At 36.5% G+C, this 24437-nt stretch overlaps 1 protein-coding gene across 4 annotated transcripts in view; it reads left to right on the top strand.

Moving 5' to 3' along the window:
• The window catches only part of CNKSR2 (connector enhancer of kinase suppressor of Ras 2), a 238242-nt gene that overhangs the window by 162804 nt on the left and 51001 nt on the right, over positions 1-24437 (top strand). For all 4 annotated transcript variants that reach the window (XM_037512621.1, XM_037512620.1, XM_037512618.1 and 1 more), the window contains 4 exons: positions 18951-18999; positions 19397-19569; positions 22245-22318; positions 22891-22962. In XM_037512621.1, coding sequence (XP_037368518.1) covers positions 18951-18999; positions 19397-19569; positions 22245-22318; positions 22891-22962 — 368 coding nt within the window. The remainder of the gene's footprint in view (positions 1-18950; positions 19000-19396; positions 19570-22244; positions 22319-22890; positions 22963-24437) is intronic.

The following is a 24437-nucleotide window of genomic DNA, read 5'->3' as shown; positions in this document are numbered from 1 at the left end:
CAACTTCATGAGTCTCAAAATTGTTGTTCTTTAAAAATTCAAGGGAAGCAAGCAGGTGGAAAGGGGGCAGCAGATGGGCCTAGAAAGCTAGATCAGGAATTTTATGATAAAGTACTTAAACTCATTCTTGCAATAACGAAGAGCTATTAAAGAATTTTGAGTTGGGAACTTGCATGACGTGACTGGCATGTTGGATCACTCTGGTGCAGGACATTAGTGGAGAGCAATGAGGCCAGAGCCAGGGCCATTAAGCCCAGGCCAGATGGATGATGAGAATCTAGGACCATGGCAGTGTAGAGGCTGTGAATCTTGTTTGCTAGAACATTCAGAAAATCAGCCCATTGTATGCCATTTTGGTTAAAAGGGAGCTTATTGTGCCAATAGCTTCATATTAAGAGTCCATGAAAAACATGAACTACAACTTTTTTTTAATTTAAATTTTATTTTTATATTCTCCATACAATTACAACCCCCTTATTTTTACCCCAAGCCCTCCTTTCCCCGCCCCCCACCCCCCATAAAGAGTCTCTTGTTCATAGTTATTTGTTGATTTTGATATTTTCTTTCTTATAGTTATTCTTTTTCCTGGTCCCTTATTTAAGTTTTGTAGATTCCTGCTATGAATGAGGCCATCGGTATTTTTCTTTTTCTTTCTAGCTTATTTCGCTGAGCATGATCCCTTCCAGCGCCATCCATGTTGCTGCAAATTGCATGTGTTTATCTTTTTTGAATGCTGACTAATATTCCATGGCGTATATGTACCACATCTTCTTGATCCAGTCATCTATTTTTGGGCATTTGGGTTGTTTCCAAAGCTTAGCTATTGCAAACAGCGCTGCTATGAACATAGGCATGCACGTGCTCTTTGAAATTGTTTGAACTACAACTTTTTAAGTAATTTGAAACAACTGTGCTATTGGCTCAGAGTATCAAAAAAATCAATGTGCCGTTTCTGTAGGAGGTACACTATGTAGGTGTGTAAGATGTGAAAGATTTGAGAAAGCAACACCAGAGTAGACAGTGCAACACTTCCTAACTCTGTGCTCAGGTGTAGAGTAAGAATAATAGTTAGTGGGCCTCCCTGGTGGCGCAGCGGTTGAGTGCTGGGTTTCAAAGCTGCCTGCAGCCTCTGCAGCGCGAGTTCAATCCCTGGCTGCCAGGCAGGGTTCCCACATGGCGTGCAGACCTCTCCTGCCGCACCCGCTGCTCTCCTCAGCAGTGTATTTCATCGGTCTGCCTGTTGTGTTCCCCACTCTGGCTCTGGTGAATTCTCTCACCCTCCTGCGCTTCTGACTGTACCCAGTGCTTGTATGAATGAATAAAATAAATCTTTAAAAAAAAAAAAGAATAATAGCTCCAGAATGAATGATGGATGTCTGTAACTTTCTTTGGATAGCACACCCTTTTTTGGTGAAAAATAATTTTTTTTAAAAAATTAATATATTTTACACCATTCCTTTTTGTACAATGTATGCTTTCGCCTCTCAGGTGTAGTCCCCGTAAAATTCCAACAACGAATTTACCCGTGCACCATTGCCATAGTCCCTTGTGCTCACCTTTTTTAATGGAACAGGACTTAAGTAGACAATTGAGTACTGATTTTCATGGGCTGCTTTCTCTGCTGTATCTGAGTTCAAACTTAGAAAATATAGTTAATTTTAATATAGGAACATACCAGCATGACATACCCTTAAGCAGTTTATTAAAGAGTGTGTGTGGTATTTCTTATAAACAGATCTAAATTATAGTCCTCACTGGTCTGTTTTTGAAAGCATCCCAGAAAAGCATCCCAAAGCAAGGCGAATACAGTTTGGCTTCAGTGTTTCACTCATTCCTCTTAATTACAACAGGAATGATTTTATAATAATAAAGAATATTTAGGAGTCTTCAATATAAAAAAATAATAACAGTACAAAGCACAACAAAGTAAAAACAGACAATTATAAATCAGAGACATCCTGCAGGGGAGGAGGAGGGAGAGGGATCAGAGGGAGGGAGGGAGGAGCACAGGGGACTGAGGTGATGTGCACGGGTGCATTGGTGAAGGAAACTCTGTGGGGACTACACCTGAGTGGGTGGGGGGAAACAAATATTGTTTAAAAATGAACAGTGATATAAAAAAAATTAATTAAAAAATAATATTTAGAAGTCTATTGGACGGTAAAATATACAATTTTTTTTTATTAATTCCATATATTTGTTGTTCTAGTTCACTTTTTTTTCCTTAAACTTATTTAAAGGAATATCATTCACCATGTCTAACTACCCTGGTTTACCCAACCATCTTTTCTACCTCTTTTTTTCTCTTGGTCTGCTCTCTCTCTACTGAGAATGATTAAATCTCTTCTTTCCCCCCACCCCAGCTGATTCTGATGTAAATCTGAAATTGCTGAGATTCTTCCCTCATCACTACCCCCTAAACTAGATCAGTTTCTCTTATTATACTCCCTTAACACCCTGTACATTCTCTCCAAAGGCTTTCTTATGATGTGTAATTATATGTTTGTTTATGTGAGTCTTAATGTCTTTCTCCCTAGTACATCTGTTTCTGTCATGGATAATATCTCCATTTCATTCAGCACTGTATTTTCTAACCTAGTAGACCTGTACAACCTCACGGTGGGTGCTAAACAACAGTGCGATCGCTAAGTGAAAAAGTGAATGGGATAGGAACTTCAGTGCCTCTCTCAGTATCTCTCTTTTTTTTTAAGATTTATTTATTTATTTATACAAGCACTGGGTATAGTCAGAAGCGCGGGAGGGTGAGAGAATTCACCAGAGCCAGAGTGGGGAGCAGAACAGGCAGACTGACGAAGTACACTGCTGAGGGGAGCAGCGGGCGCGGTAGGAGAGATCTGAGCGCCATGTGGGATCCTCACTGGCGGCCAGGGATCGAACCGGCGCTGCAGAGGCTGCAGGCAGCTTCGCAGCCCAGCGCTCAACTGCTGCACCACCGGGGAGGCCCTCTCAGTATCTCTTAGTTGATGTCCTCGGACTGCAGAGAGCCCCTCCTCCATGTCCTATGCCCACTCTGGCCTGCCAGCAGGGCAGTCGGAGTATACTCATGGTGGGAACTGCCAGGCTCTCTCACCACAGGCTCGTGTCCCGTGTGTTGGGGAGAGCTCTGAGTATCTTCTGTCAAGTTTGTCTATCCCATGTCACTAAATTCTTCTTCGTTTTATCATTAACATTCCATTTCACGTCAACCATTGGAACCCATCCTCATCAGCCCCTCCTGCAAGTAGCCTGTGGTTGGTTTACTGATGACAGACAGCGTGCCACACAGTTCCTCTCTCTGGCCACCCACCCATTTCAAAGCACCTAGTAACTTACCACACCATGTTGGAGTCTCTAGCAAACCAGGTGCCAACTGCACCTTTAATTAGGGCAATTTACAGAACTGTTCTGCTCTGTGGGTGCCCCCAATGCAACAGGACTGGCTCCCCTCTACCCCCTCCCCCACCGCCTCCACTCCAGCTCACAGCTTCAGTTCCAGCTGGTTCTTGCCTGCTGCCTTTCACTGCTGTCTCATTACAGAGGCCACAATATGCCTGTCAGCCAGCAGATTATGGTGCTTTTAAAGAGTATAATTTTATTTTACCTATTCACTGATTCTCTGTCTGCAAATGTGGGAATTGCTAACTCTCAAAGCCCTCCTCTGACCTTAAAGCAAGGCAGACAACGGTGTTTGTGCCTGTGTGTGTGTGTGTGTGTGTGTGTGTGTAATTCAAATGTAGTGATGGAAGCCTGTGGATAAAGAATGATTAGATACAGGACTTTTTTTCCCTTATATGACATATGTATGACAACTTGCTCTTACATTAAAGCTGCTATTCTAACCTCCTAAACAAAATATTTATTTTAAATCTGCATACTGAGATGCCAAAGCAAGTAAAATTTGATTATGGATCCAGGCTGCATGCAGGTATATTATCATAAACTGAATCATGTGATCTTAGATAGCTTATTTAAAACAGATTTTGAGTAGGTGTTCAAAAATCTGGATAGTTCCTTTCATAATGTACTGATATTTATGTGGCTTAGTTATTTAGGATATAACTGCAAACATTCAGTTGTTGTTTATTTCTGTTAAGTACTTGGGAGGGGATTTTTGATAGAGCTCCTGGAGGAGAACTGTTAAAAGATGCCGTGTTTTGTTTTGCTTTTTTTTTTTTTTGCATTCAACATTTAAATAAACATTATGAAACAGATACTAGTCTAAGTAATTTTCTAATTGTAGCTTACTTAATCCTCATAACAACCCTAGAAGAAAGGTGATGTTGTCCCCATTTTACAGCTTAGGAAACTGAGGCACATGGATTAAGTAGTAATTGGTGGAGCTGGGATTTGACCATTGGAAGTCTCTCTCTTAGTCAACACACTCTATTGTCCCTGTTCATCAGGTGGAATCCATGTAAAAAGTTTCTTCTCCACAACAAGGGTAAAACCTTCCATTCACTAAGAAGACATGATCATCTTAAATGGATATACATCCAACAACTAAAAGTAAAATCTAACAGAACAGAAGTGAAAGGAGAAGTTGACAGACCTACAGTTGCAAACTTCAACATGCCTCTCAACTCATAGAGCCATAAAGTAAAAACATCAAAGATGTAGAAGTTCTGAATGACTACCCGCCAGTGGTATCTGACTTTAAGCAATAGCAGAATACACATTTTTGTCAAGATACTCATCAGCAGAGACCATATCTTGGCTCATAAATCAACCTTACTTTTAAACAAATCAGAATCTTAGGAAGTATGTTCTTTGATGATAGCGGAATCAAACTAGAAATCAGGAACAAATAACAAGTTTCCAACCATGTGAAAATTAAAGAACATATTTCTACATAATCCATAGATAAAAGAGGAATCCTCAAAGAAAATTGAACTGAATAAAGATGAAAACACAGTATTTGCTTACTGGGAAATTTATAGCACTAAATGCTTATGTCAGAAAAGGAAAAAGGTGTGAAATCATTCATCTAAGCTCCCACCTCAAAAAAAAAAAAAAAGGCAAAAGGGAGACAACAAGGAGCAGGAATCTGAAATTTAAAAATAGAATACAGAAAATCAATCAAAACAAAAGCCATGGATTTCTCTTTTTTTTTTTTTTTTTTTTTGAAAAGTCAAAAACAATAGATAAACCTCTAGCCACATTGACAAGGAGAAAATCCACATTACAAGCATTAGAAGTGAAACAGGGGTTATCACTACACACTTCATCGGTATTAAAGAAATAAATAAGGGAGTGCTATCACAAACTCTGTATGTGAGCTTAATAGTTTAGATTAGATGAACCAAATCCTCAGATACCATGAACTACCTAAACTCTCCCAAGATGAAGTAGATGTAAGTGGCCCTTTAACTATTATAAAGAAAATGAATCGTTTAAAACTTTCAGAAGTTAAGTACAGCAAGACAGAAAAGAGGGCCTCCCCAGTAGCGCAACGGTTGAGCGCTGGGTTGCGAAGCTGCCCGCAGCCTCTGCAGCGCCGGTTCAATCCCCGGCCACTGGGTGAGGGTCCCACATGGCGCGCAGACCTCTCCTGCCACCCGCTGCTCCCCTCAGCAGTGTACTTTGTTAGTCTGCCTGCTCTGCTCCCCGCTCTGGCTCTGGTGAATTCTCTCACCTTCCCACGCTTCTGACTGTACCCAGTGCTTGTATAAATAAATAAATAAATAAATCTTTAAAAAAAAAAAAAAAAAAGAAAAGAACCAAACCTACAGCACAAATAATTTTGTATTGATATGTTCTCCGGTTCTTTGAAAGTATTGACTGCCTATAAAAGATTCAGTGTGTAGAGCTTGTGACTTAATGGAATTCCTAAGAAACGGATTAAGTTCATAAATTTTATTTATTATAAAAATATTGCTTTAAGGTTTGAGTTTTTTGTTTCATAAATTAAGTTTAATAAAGTGAACATTAAACAAAATACAAAGATACACTAACACACCCTCACTCAAGAGAGATTTCTACTCAGTGTGTAAATCAGATTATTGACAATCTGAAATCAGTTCCTTTGGTTTTATGTTTGAATAAATCTGAATCTCATTCTATTAGTTCCTGGTTAATGGCTTGTAAGGAAGCAAAATAAAATCTGGATAAGTTAGGCAGCATACAAAGCAGGACATAGATAAATTGAATTAAAGAATTCATTAAATTTAAATTTATGAAATTTAAACTTCATTACAAATTCCTTGTTGCCTTAGAAAAAATAAAGCATCAATTCTAATAAGAGGCCCTTGGCTTGATTAATAAGGTGAATAATTACAAACTATTTGGGGATGTACCTGTCCTGATCAACGAAGTTACTGAATCCCCATTCACTTTCATGTTGAAGATCTCTGTCTCCCAGCTTTCTAGCCTGAAAAAACACCCTCAAATATTATAGGTAACGAGCCTTTTTTGTTCCCAGAATCACCCTACCTACATCATTACCCCACCACCATAATTCATTTAATCAAGCACTTCAAGTTTAATAAAACAACAGGTAAATTATACCTAGAACTCTTTAGAACCTCTTCAGTTTGAAGCACCATAACTTGTACCCAATTATGTTCTTTACTCAAATCCTAAATATTACCTCCTTGGTGGTTTCACTATCCTCTAATTCCACATAACTATAAGCCTAATGAGTTTGGCATATATATCCAAAAATTCCTCTTAATAAACTACATGTCTAGGTCTCTCGGCCTAGATCTTATGTGAAAATGAAGTTTAAGACACAACTATGGAATTCTGTTAGATTCTGGTTTCGGGAAGGTAACTTTTCCAAGAACATTTTTAAATTGCTTGCAGCCTTCATGGACTTTTCATTGGCTTTTGGCTCAGATAGCTATTGGCAGTGGGCCAAAGTATATGAGCTCAACTTAGAGTCTGTTCTAAATGATACTGTTGAGTGTGTTTCTTAACATCTCTACAAGTTCCTCACTGAGCCAGAAACAAGATCCTAATAGACTTGAACCCAAAACAACCTGTAATGCTGGTAAATACATCAGTGTTTCAATCCCTGTTCTTTATATGAAAATAATTTTAGATTAACTGCAAACTTTCCTGCCATAGGAAACAGGGGAAGTTAACTTCTCATTTCATTTTATTATTATCATAAATCTGGAATGGTCTCAAGAGACAATGGTTCTTTTATCTAATTGCCTCCAGGTAAAAGAGCTCAACATTTAAGAAGAAAATTGATTTTTCTAAAATTCAGATGGCCAAGAATAATGTTGGATTATGAAACATAAGTTTCAAGTCAGTTATATGAACCTAAACACATTTCTAAACCTGTTTCTCATCAGTAAAAAGAGGATAATAATACTCACCTCACTCATTTATTTCACAGTTAAGTCATACATTGTCTATAAATTTCTTGGCATTATGCTGGCCACATAGTAACTATTCTTAACTCCTTATAGAAAAGGAATTAATCCATTTATGTGAAATGGAATTTACTTCCTGGTGAGCAAAGAGAACATCTAGGATAAAACACCCAGTCCTTCAGAGTATTAATGAGTATGTGAGTTAGTTTTCAATCAGGGAAATAGAAAATTCTAAATGACATGGAATAAAGAACTAGATCTTACTCTCAGTTGAGGAGCTGGTGAAGGCATCTCAGCAGAGCCAGCAGTTATGAAGAAAATTTGGATGTAACAGGGAACCCTCGAACTAACTAGAACCTATGAATGCATTTCTCCCTCTTCAGCATCAAAGCTGAGTCCTTCCCCATGGAGTTTCACAGGCTCCCGGTCCAAGACTTGAGAAGCCGAAGGAGTTGTAGGCCTGGCTGCTGATCCATACTAACAGGGCACACCAACAGAAAAGGGAAAACGTGTGAGCCATAGCAGTGACTGACAACCAGAGCTTAACTACTTCACTTTATTCTCCAAAGCTCATACAGTGTGGGCGACCATCACTAAGACAGTACAGGAAGAGAATTAGGATATACATTGCTGCAGCTTCACTAAGTTGACACAATAAGAAACTACCACATTGAGGTTTGCTTTTCTGTGGGCACTGAAGGTGCCTACCAGGTAAAACCTGCTTTGACATTTCTCTCACAGTATGTATGAGGATCACAGCTTGAGTGAAAAATTCCAAATTATCATTAATCTGAGTGCACTCCAGAGTATAGCTCACCTCTAAGAAGGTATCCTCTCTTTAACCTACTTAATTCCATTTCCCAAAGCATATATTGGAAAATGTAACTTCAAGCTATTTTATCTATCTTCAATCAGGAGATTGACAATACAAGTAATAATTAGGATAAAATGTGTGTGTTACTCAAAGAGATTTCTATTCATTAAAACAGACAATTTATTAAATTAGACCAATCTTTCAAATTTTCTTCACATTTTCTCTTTGAGGAAGAGTACCAAAAGGCTGCATACCTACAGCATATTAATTTAGCCAGTTGTTCAGTCCCCTTCACTCAGTTCCACTTTAATATCATGTCCTCAATTTTAACAGGCTATTATAAGACGTGGTCATATGAAATCTACTTCATTGGCCATAAAAATTTTTTGAAGATATTTTCAACTCTTTTGTGCCGTGCCCCCCCCCCATGTATATTTATAATTGAGAAGAGGCTTTAGCTTCTTCTGAGGACAGTGTGTGTAAAGTATCTGATACAGTGTCTGGCGTTGTACAAGTGCGTAAATATTGTTGGCTTTCTCCCTCCAACCATACTACCAAAATCTCCTCACCCATGGGATGAGAACAACAGAACCTAATGTAGGTGCATGTGAGGCAACCAGTTCTGAAGTGGCAGTCAACATCAGGCCCTACAGAAATCTAATTTCTTATATCTGAGCTTGCATAAATTGCTTTCTTCCTCTTACTCAGTTTTCTCATTTACAAGATGAGCATAGCACTGCAGAGAGGTCTGTGGAAAATGCCATCTAAATTGACACCATAATGATGATTTGATTCTTGCTGCAAACAAAGAATTAAAAAAAAAAATTCCTGTCAAGTGCTTTCTTCCCTTCTGTTACATAAAACCAATTTTGCTTTTTTAGTCTTAAAATCATGTCTTGCTAGATGGCTCAATATGGAAAAGAGGAAGAGTATGATTTATCTTTCCCAATCATTTATTATAAAATGGATTGCATAGGGTGACTTTTAAAGGTTTCTAAACTTTTATTTCTATCCAGAAATCTCTTTTAATAATTTTCTGTGAAGAAAAAAATTCTCTGGTTCAAGAAAACTGCAGCAAGACTAGCAGATGTGGAAACATTTGAAGAAGTTGTTTTAAGGAGTTTGCCTATTCTCTAAGAGCTAAAACCTCATCATAGGAGCTTGACATAAACATACACTTAGCTATAAATAAAGGTATTTAGATAAAGGCTAGCATTTTTACAATGAATTAAATTGACATTGCAAGAACTCCATTATGAGAAAATATGTATATTCTATCAGCACAAGCCAAAAATAAAGGTAGCCCCCAAAAGCTAATTCATTTCAGATTCTTTCAAATAAAGACATTGTTAATAACCAGAATTTTTTTTAAAAAATTATGATTCAGTCATATCACTGCAGGCAAAATTATCCTGCCATGTGCAGTGACTTCCTCTGAGATTCTTAGGTTTCATGCATTCTTCATTAGACCTGATTCATTCTATACTATTCATTTCTCTTTCCTTTTACATACAGTTTATTTTCCATGTCATTCAGTAGCCTTCAGGAAGCATATCTGGTTCTCTAAATTTTTTTCTGCTCACGAACATGTCTTTGCTTTCCCACAAAAGATGAGCAAACCTACCCTGATTTCTCTGACATCCAGATACCAACCGTTTGTCAACAGAAGCATCAGGAACAAGAGCGTCCCATGTTCTGCTTTTCACCTATTGGAACTTTCTTCCTCTGCCTCGTGTGCAAAATTTATGTTAATTCCCAAGCACCCCAAAATAGCTGTATCTAATATGACTGATAAGTTATTTCCATACATGGTGGTGTTTAAAAATAAACTCAGTACCTTTAAATGTATATTCTGGCATTGATTGTTAAGACTGACTCTGATTACATGTATCCATAATCTGTAAAACATCAATAATTCTATGTACTCTGGTGACTGGATAGCCATTTTTTCCTTCATTTTTAAGGCAGCATCCTATAATGTTAGTGCTCTATGAGATATTCTAAGAGCATCTGGTCTAAATCTCTGATCTTGCAGATGAGGAAATTGAGTCAGAGCTGGAATGTGGAGAACAAGAAGTCAGGTCTCCTGGTTCCAACCAGTGTTGCTCTATTGGTACCATGTATCCCATTTTTTTTAATATTTACTTATTTATGCATACAAGAACTGGGGTGTAAGCCAGAGGCACGGGGTGGGGGGTGAGAGGAGTCACCAGAGAGAATGGGGAGCAGAACAGGCATATCTACTGAAATACACTGCTGATGGGGAGCAGCAGGCGAGGCAGGAGAGATCTGCTGCACCATGTGGGTTGCTCCCTGGCTGGCGGGGATAGAACTCGTGCTGCAGTGGCTGCTCGTGCTGCAGTGGCTGGCTATAGCCTAATAGTGCTGTCTTTAACCCCTGTGCCATCAGGGAGGCCCCATGTATCCCATTCTTTTTTTTTTGGGGGGGGTATCCCATTCTTAATGAAACATAAGCCTTCGAAGCATATCATTCTAGCTGGTGTGTTGAGAATAGATTGGAGGGACTGGAATAAGTATGGAAGCAGGGAAACAAGGTAGGCTTTGCTTGCTTCAAGTGAGAGATGACAGTGGCTTAGCCTAAGTGACTAACTGTACCGAAGTGGAAGTGGTGAGAAATGAGTGGACTCTGGATATGTTTTGAAGAAAGAGTGGACAGAATGTGTCTAGCAGATTGCATATAAGATGCTAAAACTTGTATAGCTCAGTGTCCCACACACAGAGGTGATCAGTAGCTGATTCCTACTTTCAACAGATAATTGTATGGCAGGCTTTGTGCTAGGAGCTGAGTATAGAGCAATAAGTGAAGCGGATAGTTTCTGCCTTCCTAGAAATTAATGCAGCAAAAACCACATCTTGAGAAAGTGAACCAAGTAATTTTAAGGCATTGCATAATAATCAGCAGTGTATCAGGTGAAAAATTACATAACACAATGAATCAGCTCCTCCGGGATATTTCTCCTGTGTAAAAGCTTAGTGGAGAGGCAGGCTTGCCTTATTTGGATCACTGATTTCCTCATTAGTATTGGTATAGGGTTTTGTCATTGTCCTGAGTTCAGTGAAAACTGTCAATAGGTTTGGAATAAAATGTGATTGCAGTCCCATTCTTGTCTACCTTGGCTGATCTTCACTGCCTTTCTATACCTAAGTTTCTATCTCACTGAGAAATTAAAATGTTGTGGAGAGGATTACAAAGGTAGCATTAGAAATCATGGGGTGACGTGTATGCGTATGTATGTGTGTGTGTATGGGGTGATGGTTTTATGAGTGTATTTTTGTATGTCAGAATGTATCAAATGATTTATATCAGCCACACCTTGATAAAGTGGTTAAATTGAAAACAAAAAGAAAATTAAAATGTTAACATGAGCCTTCCTCTCATGAAGATATGATGATTAAAAGATTCATGGTTGCCCCCTGCCCCCCCCCAAAATATGGTGAAAATCTTTTTTATCCACACAAAATATAACTTGCTAATTCAAATAAAATTGACATAAGAATAAGAATTAGAGATTGAAAAGATGTTACTACTTTTAATTATCTCCACTAATACAAGTCTTATCCTTCATATACTAGTATTCCATATAACCATGCATTTACATCACATTATGGGAGGATTTCATAAATGTGTGTCTTTGTGTCGGAGGCAACTTGTCTCTTCACTCACGTGGCCACTGTGACTATAGAAGAATACTTGCTGGGAGGCAGTACTGCAGTCGTTAGAATTTTGATTCTGCCACTACCCATGTGATCCAGAGCTCACTGTTTATACATTCGGTTTCAGTTTTCTCTTCTTTTAAATGGGGCTAACTATAACACTGTATAGAGTTACTGTAAGGATTAAGATTGAGAACTGATATCAATCAAAGTGCCAAATTGTGTGCCTGACACATCACCCTCTCAGTAAATGGTAATTATTATGATCTAAGGCTGACAGTTTCTGTTTTCCAAGAGTAATGATTCTTGTCACCCATCCCCCAAACTCACCATTAATCATCCCCCTTCTACCTTACTGCCCTTAAGAAAAGGCGAATCACCTATAAGATCTTGTATAAGATCCAGTCACCTCCTTCCTTCGGAATCCGATGCGGGTGATACTCTTTTGATAAAACATTGACTCTAATGAGCCTGATCTAATGAGTTTGACTGACCTTTTCTATATTCCTCCCACTTACTGCCTTTTTATTCTTATTAGACTATAAATTTCTTAGCACAATTATTGCTTTTAAAAGTATGCTTCTTTTTGCGTAAGTGTGGAGCCATTTTTAGTCAATGAAAAAGTCAGGTAAACTTAACTGATGGAATCAAGAACCTCACACTCACTGTACTGAAAGATCCAGTGGCCCACCCTACTCAGCTCAGAGTTTTTCTCTCATGCATCAGCATAGGCAAGACCGCCACGTGTGGTTTTGGTCAATCCTATGCTGTTATTCCTTGTAAATGGAAGACTTTTTGCTTTAATATTTAGTCCCATTAACATCTTACCCCACTTGCTCATATTTAGATGTTTTTTCTGCCCACATATGGTAATTCAAAAGTAAGAGAAAATACTTTTCTTTGTGAAATATTTAAAACTCAAAGGCTTTTGTTTATCTGTTTATTAAACAATTAAATATGGGGAAGTAGCTATCACTTACTCCAAGTGTTTCAAATTGCTAAGCACTTTCTTTTCTTATGTATAAGAAATAAGCTATTGGTTTGACTAGTCACTGAAGAAAATTTGGCACTTTGCAGAAAATTACAGTAAGAGGAAGTTGCTATATTGCAACAAGAGAGTATTTTGATTGCAAATTTTTCCATAAGTGTGGCAATTTGCAACTTGAGAAGAATTTAATAGTAGCTGAGCTTTCAAAATGTAACACAGAAACTGTCATTTTCTTCCACAATTAAAATAAGTGCTTCTGAAAGTTTCAGGATAAGAATGACCCAAATTACCCTCCCCCACACTTCCTCATCCAAAGAGGGGGGAATTAAGTTTGAACAGAACATCTGTGGACAAAATGAAAGACAAATGGTCTTTTCAGGCAAATGTCTGAAAAAGGGATCTTTTATAGCCAAACAGAATACTGTTGCATGCATCACCATGGTTAAGAAGAGGATCAACAATACTTTCATAATGGCCTTTTATTTTAGCACATTCTATTTTTATGGATAGAATTATGATTTCAACACAGTCATTCATAAATCATCATATAATTATTTGCATAAATATCTTTTGACACAGATTTAATGTACTTTTGCCAGCCACATCTTGAATTCAAATTTAAAATGGTAAGTGCATGAAGAAAATCTTCAGTGCAAGTAATGCTAAAGAAGATTGGATTAAGACCTTTTTTTCTTATCAAAAGAAATGGCTTACTAAAGAACAGAATTTTCCATAATGTACTGTACATAGATTACTGGAGAAAGACATTTGACTTGGTTATTTCCCTGCTAAAGAACTTCTTCAGGTTAAAACAGTCAACTTGAAGTCTTTGCTGAAGCATGAAATACAAGTGTCTTAGAGAATGCCAAATGTTACAGAGAGAAATAAAGCAGGGAAGGAAAGCAGGAAGAGTTGAGGGCAGTGTGAATAATAATTTTAGATATGGAAGCCTGGGAAGAATTTACTATTAAGGAAGCATTTGAGTAATGACCTGAAGGACAGAAAGAAGTAAGCCACAACAACATCTATTCTAAAGAACATTTTAGGGGCCTCCCTGGTGGCGCAAGGGGTTAAGACACAACCTATGAAGCTATCCGCAGCCATTGCAGCACGAGTTCGATCCCCAGCCAGGGAGCTACCCACATGGCACAGCAGACCTCTCATGACTTGCCTGCTGCTCCCCTCAGCTGTATATTTCAGTCAATCTGCCTGTTCTGCTTCCTGCTTTGTCTCTGGTGAATCCTCTCACCCCCCTGCATCTCTGGCCTATACCCCAGTTTCTGTATGTATAAATAAATAAATCTTTTTTAAAAAAGAACATTTTATACAGAGGGAACAGCAGGGACAAAGACCCTGACTTGGGACTCTATGTGGTATGATGTAGGAACAGCAAGTGTGGCTAGGGCAAAGTTAGTAACAAGGAGGGGTGGTAAGTAGGAGAAAAAGGTAACCAGTGCCAGGTCATGCAGGTGATTCAAATTTTATTTTAACAGGATCATTCTGGTTCTTGTATTAATAATAAAGGGGTTAAGGGCGGAGGCAGAGAAAACAGTAAGGAGCTATTTCAGTAATCCAGGTGAGAGCTGATGTTGGCTTAGACCAGGGTACTAGTAGTAGAGTTAACAAAAGTCATATTGTCGACGTATTTTGAAGACAGAGCAGTATTATATCCTGGTGTATTGGCTATGGGATGTAAGAGAAAAAAAGGAGTTAAGGTTGACGCCAAGATTCTGGATATCAACCACTGTGAGGGGAAATGGAATTGCCATTTACTAAGCTGTAGAAGGCTAGGAAAGCAGCAGATTTGTTTGATGAGTGGTAGATATCATACATCCAATTTAATACACATTAAGTCTGTAGACAGCCTGTATCACAGCAAAGAAATGCTGGCTGGTGATAAGAATTCATAAGTTGCAAAAGTCTAGATGGAATTTGTAAACATTCCTGGAGATAAGGTTCAAAGAACTTTCACCAGATGTATACACAACAATAAACACAAAGTGCTAGTGATGGCATTAGAAAAGATTTTATTCAATGTTATTTTAGGAATAAGGTAACAATATGGTTTTTATTGACCTATACAAATGCTTTTATTGACCTATACAAATGCTTACAAAAGAAATTTATTTCTGGTAGACATTAAGCATTAGAAGCTTAAGTTTTAGATTCACACACATACACATAACATAACTGATACACATAAAAAGATGATTGTGATCAAAAACAAAATCTAATCACCAAGGATCGAAGAAAAGATAAAATCGCTCAATGATAAATGGGAACTGAAGCCACATATCTGCTAGGCTCTGAATCTAGCAGATAAACTTTAAATAAACTTTAGACTGGATATAAGAATAGACTTAAGATTATGAAAGAATGAATTTACCTAAAAAGTATAGTAGAGGGGAGGGCAAAAAAGAAAAAAAAGACAGTGCAGGTACATGAAAGGAAAAAAAATATGAAAGATACATGAAAGGTAAATTAAGAGATGCCAACATATATCTAGAGGAAATAAAAAGTGGAACTAGTAAAGAAAATCATTTGAAGAGCGAATGCTTGAAAATTTTCAACATTAAAGATATAATTTCTTCATGAACAACATAATGTTGTTGTCTAAATAGAAGTAATTAATTTATAGCCTAGGCACATCGTAGTACAAGTACAGATTATTAGGGATAAAGAGAAAAATATTTTAAAAGCTACAAAAACAAATTACAACAAATGGCAGAGTAGCTACAGGTGTCTAAGAACAACAGTATGCCAAAAGAAAATAAATATATTCAAAATGCTGAGGGAAGTTCTTTCCAACTCAGAATTCTGTAACCAGCTAGGCTATGATTCAAGTGAAAGATTTTTGTTTGGGAACAAAAAGGAGGAGCTTGCTCCTTACACACTGCTGTAAAACAATTTTCAGAGAATATACTTACACATGAATCTGGAAGAAGGATAATCTGAAATTTAAAATATGTATGTATTATAAATTTGCACTCTGATATCGGATAAAAACATGCGTCATCATGAATGCAAAGATTTCAGGGTTCTTTTTTTTTAGTTGTAGCATGTTTTGCGATTACTCTATGATCCATTTTAGTTACGTATATTCCTAGTGTGTTAGTCTTGTTAAATTTTTCATGATGTCATTGGAAACTAAAAAAAAAAAATCTGTCACTCAAAATGAATAATTCTATCAGTTCTACTTGAAAAGACTATACAGGATCATAAATTTTCAACCTTAGGGTGCTTAGTCACACTAATGCTGATGACATGACATAGGAAACCTTCACTGTCAGAAGCTTATTTATGTATATAAGCAGTGCACCATTTCTTATATAAGTTTGTAAGGGATATTTTAATTGTGACTGATTCACAGGTCCCAGTGGTCACCCACATGTTCAGTGATTCAGTAGAAGGACTCATCAGACTCAACATATGACTGTACTCTTAGCTAAGATTTATTACAGTGACACAGCAAGGGTAAACAGTCAGATCAATAAGGAAAAAAAGATCATGGGATCTGGAGAAATACATGTGCAAGCTTCCTATGTTCTCTCCGTCTCATGACAGAACACACAAAGTAAGCTGACCTCTCAGTAGAAAAAAATGCATTTGGGTGTGTAGTGTCCCCACCCAAGGAAATCCCTTAGAGACTAAGCACCCAAGGGTTTCATTAGCTTGATCACATAGGCACCCCTTCTTAACAACTATAAAAATGCCAGGCTCCCACAAGAAAAGCAGGTGTTTAGTGTCCTAGTGGGCAAAACAGCCTATCACGTAGTGTAGGAAACTGTTTGCCAGCTAAGTTCTCAGATGCCAGCTGAGGACCAAACTTACTAACAAATCCTTCTAAAATAGCAACCCCAGGCCTGCTATGCTAAGTCTTTTCTGTACAAAGACCTAGTTCCTATACTGTGAATTTCATTGTTTTTCCCAATACTTTCAAAAGCACATAATTCAATGAACTTTTTCATTGTAGAAAAATGCCTCATCATTGGGGAAAATGATGGAGTATCTTAAGAGAATTCCATTGTAATATTTGTAATATTTACAAAAGACATATAAGGCTTTGCTTCTTTGATGGATAAATCTGTGTTGAGTGCCTGGGAGTTCTCAGGTTTCAACAGTATGTGCACTGATTGTACTTTGTAATCATGATCAGTGTGAGAATATATTTGTAGAAAAAGAAAAGACAATCTTTTTAAAAAGAAAACCCAGAGAGCTATTTTTGTGTAGATTTTAATAAAGTAGACCGCTAAGTTCTAAGGAATATAACACAGAAAGCATAGAATGTATATTATATAACTCAATTCTTTTGAGCTGTCTGTTAGCCATGTAGCTTCTTAAAAATAAACCACCCCCATCTTTGTCATTTAAAAAAAAATAATGAGCTGTTAAATTATAATGATTACTTGTGCAAACACAAAGGGAAAAAAATCCAATCAGTAATTTTACAGCCAAACAATTTAGGGAAAATAACTATATGTAAATTAACTATACTTAAGCACACTAGCCTGAGTTATTATTTGAGTTATTATTTTGACGCAAAGTGCACTCGAGAAAATCAACACAGCTTAATGAGTTTTATCTTTTATGCTTTCTCTCTAAAATTGATTTTGACTTTCTGTAGTCATGGATATATGTTTCACACACATGCACATATCCCTACATACCTACCTATTAATATTGCTTTGACACTTGGGTGATTATTTCTTGGTTATACTGTATGTCAGCAAATTATTTGATCCTTATTTTCAGGATTTCTATCCATCCATGGTATTAAATTCATGAGAATTATGTAAATCATATATAAAATAATAAAGTTATTATCTAAGTAGAATTTATTTTTTGAGCAAAGGTGCTAAATAAGAAAGCGTGTCACCATAGTGCAGAGCTGTAATATATTACGGGGAAGAGAAATCAAGGCACTGAGATGTTTAAATAGGATGGCATGATTATGAAGGACATTCTGTTGGTTCAAAAAGCCAAAACAATCCTAGGAATGTACCGATGCTAAGGATTATGGAATAGAAATTAAAAGAAAGTATGTCACCAAGTGCAAATGTAGTGTATAAAACGTAGTAAACAAAATCCAGTTGCCCCTCAAAGATATGCCTTGGTTAGCTAGCTATTCCCTGTTAGCTAGCAAATCATATGAACATAGTTAGCATTTTTATACCAGTAACAATCTAGCTTAGTAGACTGACTGACTGACTGGAATCAGTAATTAATAGACTACTCAAAATCGAGGCCAATCACTACAGTTGTAAGTTTTTATGTTAAGACATTGAGCTATCCTGGTCCTTAAAATGTAGTAAACAGACGGACAGGTTGTTTAGATAATTTTTTTTAGCTAAGCAAATATGATACAGGGAGCAAGTTTCCAAGGATGACTATGATATCCCATAGCAATCGAGTAGAAGAAGGAAAATAAAGTCACAGAAGGTTGTTTGGGACAATGAATTGCTCATCTCAATAAATATTTTCTTAAAATTGCTGTCTGGGAGTATTGAACTGTGTAAACCATGGGTATTGAAGGCAGTGATTGGCGTGTGCTTAAGATAACAAACATGTTGTGGGGGTGGGTGACTGAGGAGTGAGGAAGTTACAATCACAGGAGGTAAGAGACTGAGGACCGAAGGTGCTGATATCCCCTACATGATGATCACTTACCAATTGTAGTGACACTAGTAGAGCTGAGAAGAAAATTTTGATCCAAGTGCTAAAATATTTAGGAACAGAAAGAGAACGCCTAAGATATCAGTTGGTGGTGGTGGCTTCTGGAATCAAATGAACTTAAGAGGAACAAATTTTAGTCTTACTTGCCTGCCTGCCTGCCTCATAAGATTTTTATGAGACTCAAATGAGATACTGCCTGAGAAAGCACAATAAACCCCTAGAAAAGGAGCAAAGTGGTACTACACGTGTAAGAGCCCTTAGTTTTACCATTGCTTTGTGCCCTGATTTCTCTGCCCACAAAATGAGGACAAAGATAATCTCTCCTGCTTCAAGGGAGATTAGAAAGTTAAGAGGCACGATAAATATGAATTTGTTTTGAGGTTTTAAAAAAAAGAATACTTTCTCTGACAAGAGTTCAGAGTCATCGTCTAACTCTGAGAGTTCTGCTCACAATAACATTCTTCCCTGTCCTTGATTTCAGACATTTCAACAGTCTTCTCTGCAGCACAAATCAAAGAAGAAAAACAAAGGTAAGAAAAGGGAATGGACACTTACCTGCTGCTCACTTTGCCCTGGGGTAATCCCTAGCATACTACACCCGACCTCTCTCGCCTGAGATCAGTGTGCTGTGGAGTAAGTAAGCTGCCAAGACCAACTTCGCCTTCAGGTCAATGATGAGACAAGGTGCCTTTTACAACACATGGTCTCCACAGGTTTTGAGACTAGAATTGCACTCTTCTGATTAAATCATGTGATTGGTGTGCGGGGTAAAGGTATTAAAGATTTTCGTATTTTTCTAATCTGACACAATGTGAAAAGTAGGATTTTTAAAATTATGTACCCAGACATATTTTTATGACCTATAGACTGGTCTTCTGCCTGCACACCAGTACAAAATTTAGCACTTTCACCCACCATTATCTCTAGGTCCTATAGCTGGCAAGAGCAAAAGACGAATTTCTTGCAAAGATCTTGGCCGAGGAGACTGTGAGGGCTGGCTTTGGAAAAAGAAAGATGCGAAGAGTTATTTTTCACAGAAATGGAAGAAATATTGGTTTGTCCTAAAGGATGCATCCCTATATTGGTATATTAATGAGGAGGTAAGATAAAGCATGTTTTGTTTTCTCATCCATTTTCTATATTTAACTGTGAAAGAACCACCATTTTGAGACTAAATCATAATCACTTTAAGGATAATTCAGGAGAGTTCTGCTAGTTATTTTTCAAGCTGCCTTTTAAAAATGATTGCATTTTGTAGTTCTGCAAAGAAAGTTTTTTCATTCTAATGTAACAACACATCTGGAGTGCATACACAGTATCGTAAAATTCTGTATCTCCTACTGAAACTACCAAGCAGTAGCCTAACTGAAATGATTATATGTGGAATTTTGATATCAATTTTAAATGTCTTTGAGTTTTTTCAAAATTTTTAATTATTTTCTGTATATTTAGGGGGAGAGGAAGTCCTTTGTAATTTAAGTAAATTAATGTCACCTGAATTTATTTTAATTTTTCTCGAAAAACAAGTGAGCTAGTAGACTAGTTTTGAAAATCTGCAATACTCAATTCATTTGGCCCAATTCAGGCATGGGGGAGGTACATATGGTGCATGTAAATTGTTCTTATGATTTCCTGGTTCATTTGCAGTAAAGAGATTTATATCTATAGTAATTACATCACAACCAATCATATATTACAACAGGTATATTAGAGTATACCTTATTCACTGATATTTCTTTGACTCTACACATGCTTGGATTCCTTTGCCATAGCTACCTATCAGTTCACCTTATTATTTTTTAAACAATAATTTCTGCAACTGTTTTCTTTTAAAATGTGCATGATTTAATATAGTGTGCTGGCTAAATAGCCTTATATGAATACTATTATGTTAAGACATTCATCAGCTTGCTTTGAAAACTAATTTTTGAAATACTGTAACATTGCTATGCCTGTGATTATAATAGTGCAGTATCTCGAGAATTTTCGGCTCCCTAGACAGGCTGTTATGTTATTTTATGTTTGATAGGTTATGTTGTAGACTTAACACCACCTGATTTACTGTGCTTTAGTTTCCTCTTCTTCAAAATAGGAGTAATAATAGCACCCAGCTCACTAGACTTAGCTTATAGAGAAAATGAAGCAATGCATGTGAAGCTCATTTAAAGAATGCTTGGCATACACTAATTAATCAATAAATATGCTATTAATATTTTTCAAATTCATATCTAATTTCATTTTAACATTTTGAGTCAATATTTTGCTATTTAATATGAATTTCTATATTACCCATGTAGAAGGATTTGGTTATTTCCTATATTTTTGATATTTTCATTGCAATTATAAATTGTATAAAAAATCTTCTCTTTCACTTAAGTGTGTGCATTTTAAATCTATTAAACCATAATTTTACTTACATTTTCACTTAACAGATAGATATTAAATACTTCTTATATGCCCATCAAGTAGTATCAAATTATAGTATCTATGTTTCTCTTTATTGTAAGTTTACTTGTATCTTTTTCTACTGTATGCTAAATTATATTCTTACTTTCAAATTGAACAGTGGCAGTGTTTCAAAGTTACTATCATTGTGTTACTTTTGTGAGAGGTGAATGAATAATTTCATAGTATACATTGCAAGAGTACACTAGTATGATTTTTTTAGGAGAAATGTAAAATCCCTCATCGCTTCTTTCTGTGGAGATAACTATCCAAAAGATATTTAAATTTGTTCAAATCTTAAAGTTTTTGATGAAATACATCAAAGGTAATATAACAAATCAAAGTTGAGAGTTTTGAGAATAAGGTATTTACTTCAGGACTGGAGGGGGAAAATATTGAAAAAGTTATAATGCTACTCTTTTTGTCACATAGACATCTCCTGCAGGATATATATATATACACACTGAAAGAATTCCAAATCTCTCCTTTTATTCCTTCAAGATAGCAGATGGTGGTGTTATCTTACTTAAATTTGATATCTAAGGAGCCATGAATGGGTACAGCATGTATGAAAGTTTCAGAGAGTGAAAATCTGAGGAGCTTGATCATGAGCATAAAAGGGATGACAACCATAAAGGGTTTAGCCAGAGGTAGTCTCAGCCTGGTTGGATTAACTTACAGCTAAGATTTTTGGGTAATTCTCTTACCTTGTTTTTCCATCCTTCATTAGAGAGGGGAGGAATACATGGATTTCATTCAGTTTCTCAAGTGAAAGATGACTTTTCATTACACCAAGTCAGATATTTCAAGCAATATACCATATTAGATATTTGAGGATCAGAGTAACCTAATTCATTTGTAAAATCTTGAATACATGAAATAATTTTTAATTCATGTTTGATAAGAGGCAGAGATAAATTAAATTCATAAATTTCCCTATATTTTGCATCTGGCCATTGCAAGTGATGGAAATCATGAATTATAAATGTGGGCTAATGTTATTTTATGTTATAAAAGTATATATATAAATATCTGATGAGAAAATTACTTATAAAATGTTTCACTTTTAGAATGAAAGAATTTCCTATCCTCATTTTGATAGTAATTTTTTTTTTTTTTGGTTTTCTGTGTATGTTTTAAATGTTCAAAATATATCTTTGACTTATTGTAATCTAACAGGTAAAAATGGAATTCTAATCTCTGAAATGTCCAATTTAAGGAATCAAATGAACAGATTTATTAATATGGATATTTAAGGCATAGTAATATATAGTATTATCAATTTCAACCTGTATATATAATACCCTAAACAAAAATGTTGCCTCTTTAGGATGAAAAAGCAGAAGGATTTATCAGTCTGCCTGAATTTAAAATTGATAGAGCCAGTGAATGCCGCAAGAAATAGTAAGTTGACTTTATTTGGAGAGAGAAAAAAAGGGGATGGATTTTGTAAAATGTTTAGCTTTTAACTTGTAGGTTGCTCTAATGCTTTCAAACTAAGACAATAAGAAATTTTTAGGGGCAGAAAATTGAATTTTTACTGATTTCTGTCATGGCAGAATCATTATATACATGAACTTAGGTTAGATGTTGAAGTAATTTTTTTGTGTGGTTTTTTTTTTCTAAGATTTATTTTTATTTATGCAAGAGCTGGGGTACAGGGCAGAGTTGCGGGAGGGTGAGAGGATTCACCAGACAGAGCGGGGAGCAGAACAGGCAGATGGACCAAAAGCACTGCTGAGGGGAGCAGCAGGCAAGACAGGAGAGGTTTGCCTCGCCATGTGGGTTTCTCCCTGGCCCGCCAGGAATCGAACCGGCACTGCGGAGGCTGCAGACAGCTTCACAGTGCTGCGCTCAACCCACTGTGCCACTGGGGAGGCCCTAGATGTTGAAGTAAAGTTACCCATAAAAATTATGTGGCTCTAATTTATTTCTCAATTTGAAATAACATAAATGTACTTTGTTTCCTTTTGCAGTGCATTCAAAGCCTGTCATCCTAAAATCAAAAGCTTTTATTTTGCTGCTGAGCATCTTGATGATATGAACAGGTAAAGTATTACTTAAATTTCAAACTACTTAGAAAAGCAATTAGACTTAGAAATCTAAGTGTTCTATGTTAATGCTTACAGAATAATGTCATTGAAGTTTCTAGATTGATGTTTAAAATAAAATTGACCCAGTCATAGTTCTATGTGGCCATGCATGGCATTAAAGAGTGACCTTTTTTAATAATAATTTATTCTATTAGTTGTGGTAACATTAGGATTCTCAAGAATGACATTTAAAAAGCCAGAATAAACTCATTGACTGTCATGTTTACCAAAAATATGTCAGAATCCACATGTAGGAACCCAAAAAAATCCACACAAAAAAGAGATTTTTTTTTTTTAAGTCCATTTCAAGACTATGTCTTCAGTTACATTCCCAGGATTAGGGGTAGGGGGAATGATATCCACCTAGAAAAGCTGACTTCTTCAGGTGCTGAGTGTTTATGACAGAATATCCATCTCAATAATTCAGGCCTAAGTAAAGTTAGTATTTATTTGTTACCTTTCATCTATCACCTGACTAGATTGTACAGCCACGATGACTATGTGGTTCTTGGTGGCTCTGGGAAAATCTATATTTTTTTGTCTTTCATCATTCTACAACATTCTGTTTTGTGTTTCTACTTTAGCTTTTATGAGTTTGATCCTTTATTCTTTTTCTTTCCTTTTCCTCTACCTTTTCTAGATTTCTAGAAATTGGATTGAAGATTCAAAATTCTCCCATTTATATATCTTCACCAGGCAGTACATATTACCTATATAAGCCAATGTAAAAGGCTTAAAACTGTCTGCTAAGTTGCAAGCACTAGCTAAGTGATTGCTAGCAATATATATTCCTCTTACATACTTTGGAATCTTACCCCATATTTCTTTCTTTGTGTGTCTCTAAAAAGTTAGTATCCAGATAATTCTAATCCCAAGATTGTGTATCTTCATAAATGTGCTTGAGCACACTAAATGAACATTTCATATGCTTTTATAATCTAGTTCTTTCACACTTGGGAACTCAAGCATGGTTTTTCCAAAGCAAAGGAAATGGCAAAGAAAGGTGTTGGGAACACTTGATAAAATCTTTTAATAAGAGAACCCAACCTTTTGAGTAGTTTGATCATCTTCTCTTGCTTTATTTGTTGTCATTCTTGAAATTTCATTCTAGTCAGTGGGAATTAAGAGAGATTCTTCTCTTTAACTTGTTCTCAAAATGAGAATAAAAATGTTTATTCACATGTGCACGTGGTGGGGTGTGGGGGTTGTCATATACTATTTTGTGTCTTAGTAATTTTGCACTTTGCTGTTCTAGTCATTCGCTATCCCTTTACCACATGTTGAGCTCAATGCCCTTGTCATAAAAAGGATTTCTATCACTACCAAACTGCAAATAAGTTGTATGTCTGAGCATGTCCTATTTTACAAGATGGATACTTGTAGAATGTCATTAGCCCCATCAAAAATTAACACAGTTTAATCATGTTGCA

This window comes from Talpa occidentalis, unplaced genomic scaffold (genome assembly GCF_014898055.3).
Source record: "Talpa occidentalis isolate TD23 unplaced genomic scaffold, MPIMG_talOcc4v2.1 talOcc4.15, whole genome shotgun sequence".
Classification (NCBI taxonomy): domain Eukaryota; kingdom Metazoa; phylum Chordata; class Mammalia; order Eulipotyphla; family Talpidae; genus Talpa; species Talpa occidentalis.
The sequence above is the reverse complement of the archived record's forward strand: the minus strand, read 5'-3'. Positions and strand labels throughout refer to the sequence as shown.